General features: G+C 49.2%; 1 protein-coding gene across 1 annotated transcript; it reads left to right on the plus strand.

The window, feature by feature from the left end:
* The first annotated feature begins 2,567 nt into the window (after positions 1–2,567).
* LOC120705867 (60S ribosomal protein L17) lies at positions 2,568–5,696 on the plus strand. Its single transcript, XM_039990404.1, has 7 exons — positions 2,568–2,729; positions 2,822–2,858; positions 2,971–3,011; positions 4,220–4,450; positions 4,546–4,648; positions 4,729–4,796; positions 5,351–5,696. The coding sequence occupies exons 1-7, from the start codon at positions 2,727–2,729 to the stop codon at positions 5,381–5,383; spliced, it is 516 nt and encodes a 171-aa protein (XP_039846338.1). The 5' UTR covers positions 2,568–2,726; the 3' UTR covers positions 5,384–5,696.
* Positions 5,697–6,202: the final 506 nt, after the last annotated feature.

The following is a 6,202-nucleotide window of genomic DNA, read 5'->3' on the forward strand; positions in this document are numbered from 1 at the left end:
TACAGTGACCACCTCAGGAAGCACGTACCTGCTTGAATAGAATACGCCGGCGACGAGGCCACGAGGAGGAGCACTAGCAGGAGAAACGCCGCCACCAGAGACGACGACGACGACCCGGGAAATGGCATCTCCATGAGCATGCAGTTGATGGCAACGCTGCTGTGAAGTGGAAGAGAGGCCAATCAAGAATACGATGGATGATGGATATGCTGTAGTAGCAGTGTAGTAGGGCCGTATTTATACGCGGAAGGCCAAGGTTTATACTTTATATATGCAATGTCAGTAACGAGTATACTACGTGCAACTAATACTCGCTCTGATGCTGATTTGTTATAAAAAAATATTGCTGACTGACTGATTGACTAATAGCTGGTGAGAGACCAGCATGAATTGAAGCTTGGATCGATCGTTAACTGCTACCAAAGACAGCACTGGTTCGTTCTGGCCGAGGTTTCGCCGCCGCGGACGCCATGTGATGGGTGTCTAGGATCTCGAGCGAGCTGAGCGCCATTGGACAGATTCGCGCTACCTGGCGGCTTTGGGCTTGGTAACCTTGGCAGGCCGTGTGCAATTAGTCAACCATCACCGATCGCCGTAAACAACATGAGAGGCAGCGTGACAGGCTGTGGAGTTCAGTGTTTGACATCGTACCACTTGACCCACCCACCCACCCACCCACCATTCCTTTTTCTTTTTTCTTTGGGTCAACGGAAGATTAACTGCCCAAAGGGCACGGGGATTAGATAATTTTATGATTAATCGCCCGTCTCTAATCACACTTTTGCAAATTTGCGCTCTCACTCCCGTTGATATGCTGATTCAGATTGAAGTTTGTATAGTTTGCACGAAGAGATTTGTTTGCACCTAATGTATTTCCTTTATCAATAGAGATTACATTTGAAAGTGTCGCCCCCGCGTCGTCCGAGTGGGCGGCTCCACCACCTCCCAACGGCAGGCCCCACTCCCTCGCTCCCAGCCTTCGCCGTCACCGGAGCTGCGAGCTGGAAGGCCGGCAAGGAGCGAGGAGGGCGGCGGCGAGGCCAGTTCTCTCCATCCCCTCCCTCCTCCCCCTGTCCTTCCCATCCTCCCCAGCCTCTTTACTACTCCGACGAACTTTGTCGTGCCTGACGGCCGGCTCCGTGCGGTGGGCGTCTAGATCCGTGGGGTGGGTGGCCGAATCCTGCGGAGGGTGCTCGGATCTGCTCCCTTTCGATGTCTCCCTCGCTAGCAGCGGTGTTGGGCATGGTAGCCCGCTGCTGCGATTCCGGTGACAGCCTGCGGCTGTCCAAGCAGCTGCGGTGGCAGCGTGCTATTCCTTGGCAACGCGGCTTGGGGCTGGTGCACGCGGCGGCGATAGCTTCGACGCGGGGCCCTATACAGTGGCCGCGTACGGGAGTCCCGGGGTGGCTGCGCGCGACGCCTCGGGGCTCTGTGTGCGGCGGTTGCCCGTGCCATGGGGGTGCAGCTTACTGCGGCTTCTTCGTCGCGAGGTGATTGCCACCGGCTGAGCCCTCGCTCCCGCTCCAGATCTGCTCTCTCCGAGCCTGTCCTCTCCACGACGTTGAGGATGGCCACTGTCGCCATAATAATGGCGCAGGAGGCGCACGCCGCCGTCGGTCGCGTAGGGCGGAGCCGGCGGCCGCCATTGCCTCATTGGCCCTTGCGTGGTGGCTATGGAAGAAGCCAGCGGTCTTCCTTCCTTGACTCAGTTCTGCTGGTGGGACTCCTCGGCTTAGATCGGCCGAGGGGACTTCGGTGGCCGTCATTTGGGCTGAATGCTCGCGGTGGTAATGATGTTTTCTTGCAGGAGTTTCGGGTGAAAGCCTTACCCGACTCATTCGTCGGGTCAACACCGGCGGTGTTGTATAGGCGTCGTTTTTCCTTCTTTCAGGCGGTGTTGCGATGCTTTCTGCAATGGTCAACAGTTCTTCGGGTGAAAACCTAACTCCAGTTTGTTGGATCGGCGATGATGATGTTTTCAACGTCATATTCTTCTTGGAGACGTCGTCTGGGAGTTCTGTGTACCTACACTCATTGCCTAAGCGGAGTTTATTTATATGGTTTCTACGTGGAAGGATTTTCTGGAGCAAGTGAGCAACCAAAGATTCAAGCATCAAGAGTTTCTAAGTAGACGAGTGATGTGTTGGATTGGTGATGTGCAAAGCTACTGCAAGATTGAAATGTGAATGAAGAAGAAGATTGAAGCATAGTCTTCGAACTTTCTTTCTTTGTTTTAGAGTTTTCTTTCTTATGCCTTTTAATCCCTCATTTTGAGGTTTAGAGCCTAAGAGCTCTTGTAGCAGTTTGGCTGTAGACATTTCCATGTGAATGTTCAAGGCCGGAATTTTCCTTTATCTAAAAAAACATTTGGATTTTGTTTCTGTTTAGGTGAATGAACCATGGCCCATGTAAGAGATGGGAAGGAAGTGACAGAGAAAAAAGAGCCCGCCAGCAGCTTGGCCCGCTCGGCGAGAGAGGCGAGCTGGCCCACCACGCGTGCGGGCCTGAGAGAAGACTCGCATTGGCTTCTGATATACTTGGGCTTCGCCGCCCATCTAAATCATCGACTCGCATGCCGGCCCAGAGCAGCTTAGCACTAGGGTTTCCCCCCACCTCTTAGGCCCGCCGCCGCCGCCCCGGTGCTTCATCGGCTCGCCGTGTTCGTACGAAGGCGACCCTCCCCCTCCTTCCCCGTCGCACTCCCTACCGCCGCCGACGCCGACGCCATGGTCGGGCCAACATCTCCCCGCAGCCTTGTCAGCAGCCGTACTACTATGCTTTGCTCCGTTGATCTGACCGACATCTCGCTGTTGTGCCGCAGGTGAAGTACTCGCAGGAGCCGGGCAACCCTACCAAGTGTAAGATCGCGTTCGCGCCCCTATTTTTCCAATGCGTTGCGGTCTCGTGTTTGAGGCATTTTCATCTTTTTTTTTTGGCGGTTCTGATGGGGTGATCGCGTTATCTGTGCAGCGGCCAAGGCCATGGGCAGGGATCTCAGGGTCCATTTCAAGGTGCGCCTCTGCAACCTGCTTGATTCCTCATTATTTAGCTGCGCATCTGATGCCGTGGTGGTGAAATTGAGTTTGCTCCTGGCAATTAGTGCTAAGCAGCGTGTCAACATAAGTGTGGCATCGCGTCATGCGTGAATGGATTGGACTGTCGAAAACTAAAGAGTAAAGGTTCTGCTACGTTTTCGTATCATAGTCACAAAGTTCCTGGGTCGACCGGGTCGAGGAACGGGGTCGAGGGTCGTCATTTTATAAAATTGTGGTACGAAGGGGGTATACTTCTATGGAACGATAAATTATTATGTGGAACGCGACTCTGATTCATTCGGGTCGATATCTTCGGGTCGATGCGTCTTTAAAAAGACAAAAACTATATACATATGTGCTACTAATGAAGAAACTAATCTGCACAAACATATAAGAAACATACAAAATAGTACATCTAGATCATACTACACGTACTCAGCTTATTATCTAACAAAAACCACATCAATCCGCTATCAATAACCTTCTTATCCCAATTAAATCTGCTAGCAATGGGGCTACGACCCCTCTCAAACCGGGACACGATCCAACCTGGAATGGGACACTGACCCTCTTTGACCCCGACCCTCGAATCGGAACGGCGTTCCCGGGTCGTGGGACGAGGCATCGACCCCGAATTCTGTGACTATGTTTCGTATGAGCAGTTCCCACGTTACTTTAGTGACATCAACACATTGTTGATTATTATGTGATGAACCATTGTATTGTTTTCCCATGACAAATGGTTCATAGACAATGTGACATCTCTAAACTTTTTTTTTTGTTTCTGGAGGTATACCTAAACTATGTCCATGTTTCATTCGAAATAAACAATGCCGGTATGGAAGATTTTGCTACAAAACAGTATCTTGTAAAGTGATAGGAACTACAAATATTGCATTGACATGGCTTGCATCATGCTAATCACACTTCAAACAAAGTCGTTGATTCATAGTGGAAATTGTTCTGCTTATGTTAAGTTTTGGAGCAAGTGGTATATTGCTTTGACAGTAACAGCATATCTTAGGTCGAATTACTCTTAACTATTGTTACAAGCTTAGGCGCTTAGGGCTATCCTATCAACCTTACATTGAAAGGGTGTGCAAGCTTGAAATTGTCATATGGTGCCTCTTTCATTCACAATATCTTTCCTGTTGCTCTTACTAAATGGGAATTAACCGTTGCAGAACACAAGGGAGACAGCTTTTGCACTTCGCAAGCTGCCTTTGACCAAGGCTAAGCGGTACCTTGAGGATGTTATGGCACACAAGCAGGCGATTCCCTTCCGGAGATACTGTGGGGGTGTTGGTCGTACCGCACAAGCAAAGTCTCGCCACTCAAATGGACAGGGACGCTGGCCTGTTAAATCAGCCAGGTTCATATTGGATTTGCTCAAGAATGCTGAGAGTAATGCTGATGTACATTGCTGCTGCCCTATCTTTTCTTGTTCCTTTTTATACGCGCATGGCATTCTGTACCATTGGGGTTGATTTATTTATCTGTTCTTATATAGGTGAAAGGTTTGGATGTGGACAACCTCTATGTTTCACACATCCAGGTGAACCAAGCCCAGAAGCAGAGGCGCCGCACCTACCGTGCTCATGGACGCATCAATCGTATGTACTGAAGGATGGTGTTTGATACTTTGATTCATGTGTCTCTGTTGGATAGTATATTTATTTTTTCTTTGCTGCAGCTTACATGTCCTCACCTTGCCACATTGAGCTGATCCTTTCAGAGAAGGAAGAGCCTGTGAAGAAAGAGGTATTCCTTTAACCCCCTACCTTAATATTTTCTAAGCATCTTGCATTGGTCTAATTTCCAGAGCTGCGTGACTTAAATTCTTATGGTACATATTCTGAAGTATCCTCCTCCTCTTTTACTTGGTTATTAAAGACTACTGAGCTGGAAGAAATCTGCATATCATGACTTGTCATACTGTTGTGCATTCATCTTATAATAAACAAAATTATAAGGGCGTACCCAATGCCGTAGGCTTCCCGCACTGTGCGGGGTCTGGGGAAGGGTTGTTTTTAAGCCTCAAGTCTTACCCACACAAATGTGCAGAGGCTGGGGCTTGAACCCGGGACCTTCCGGTTACAGACGGTAGGCTCTACCGCTGCACCAGGCCCGCCCTTCCAATAAACAAAATTACTATGATGAAGCAAATTCGATTCACCACTTTGTGATTTCCCTTTTTCTTCGAGGAAGCTGATTTGGTAGAGAACATGCATAGTTCTTGCCATTTTGATACGATCTTTCTTAGAAGTGGCTTTTATTTAGCTGTGTTCCTAACGAATGTGATGTCTATTTTGTAGCCTGACAACATCGTCGCATCAAGGAAACAGTGAAGTATGTAGGCTTGCTGAGCGAGGCTATTCTGTGGAAGAAATTGTAGCTGTAGCACTTTTATGTACGTTTTCCAGCAGCCTTTCCTAAGATATTTCTACTGCCAATATTTTGAATCTTGTTTGTTGCCTAGTCTGATTCTGTATTGAGTGATTGCGGTGTGCCGCATCGACTTCCCGAATCACATGATGTCAATGTCCTGAAACAAAACATCAGAATCGGGCAAAGTGACCGGTGATCTGCACTGGTGGTTGTTCCCTAAAACTTGTATGATCACCACGTGACGTGAAAAGTTGAAGCCGAGTTCGTAGTTAACGGAAGAACTGAAAAGAAAAGAAAATGTTGTCAGAAGCGTTCTCTCGACACCCCCTGCATACATTATATGCCACTTTTGCACCCATACTGATCTAATCTAAGGACAGTGGAGAACTACACCATATATGCACGCATCTATTCAAGCGCATGTACGCGCCGTCGGCCGTCAATTTGGTGGCGGCGAAGGCACCACGACGGCGGCGGTCGGCCGTCACTTTGGTGGCGGCACGTCACTTTGGTGGCGGCACGACAGCGGTGCGTGTGCCGATTGAAGTGCCTGTTGTCGGCGACGGAGGAGAAGGTAGGACTTGGTTAAGCTTCCGTGGACCTGGCGGCACGCCGGCAAGACCTGCACAAGAGTACACATCTAATTAATTCAGTGCAAAACGAACTACAGGTGATTGAAAAGCGAGCTCAAGAAACCTTAAGTTTGCTCAAAACAAAGCAAAATTATTACTGAACTCGATCAGAACCCGGCCGGCCGACAATAAGTCACTGAAATCGAA

This window comes from Panicum virgatum, chromosome 5K (genome assembly GCF_016808335.1).
Source record: "Panicum virgatum strain AP13 chromosome 5K, P.virgatum_v5, whole genome shotgun sequence".
NCBI classification, from domain to species: domain Eukaryota; kingdom Viridiplantae; phylum Streptophyta; class Magnoliopsida; order Poales; family Poaceae; genus Panicum; species Panicum virgatum.

Coding starts and splice junctions, on each gene's coding strand:
- LOC120705867 (XM_039990404.1), top strand. Junction 4,451..4,545: donor ATGCTGAGAGTAATGCTGAT/GTACATTGCTGC, acceptor GTTCTTATATAG/GTGAAAGGTTTGGATGTGGA. Junction 4,649..4,728: donor TGCTCATGGACGCATCAATC/GTATGTACTGAA, acceptor TCTTTGCTGCAG/CTTACATGTCCTCACCTTGC.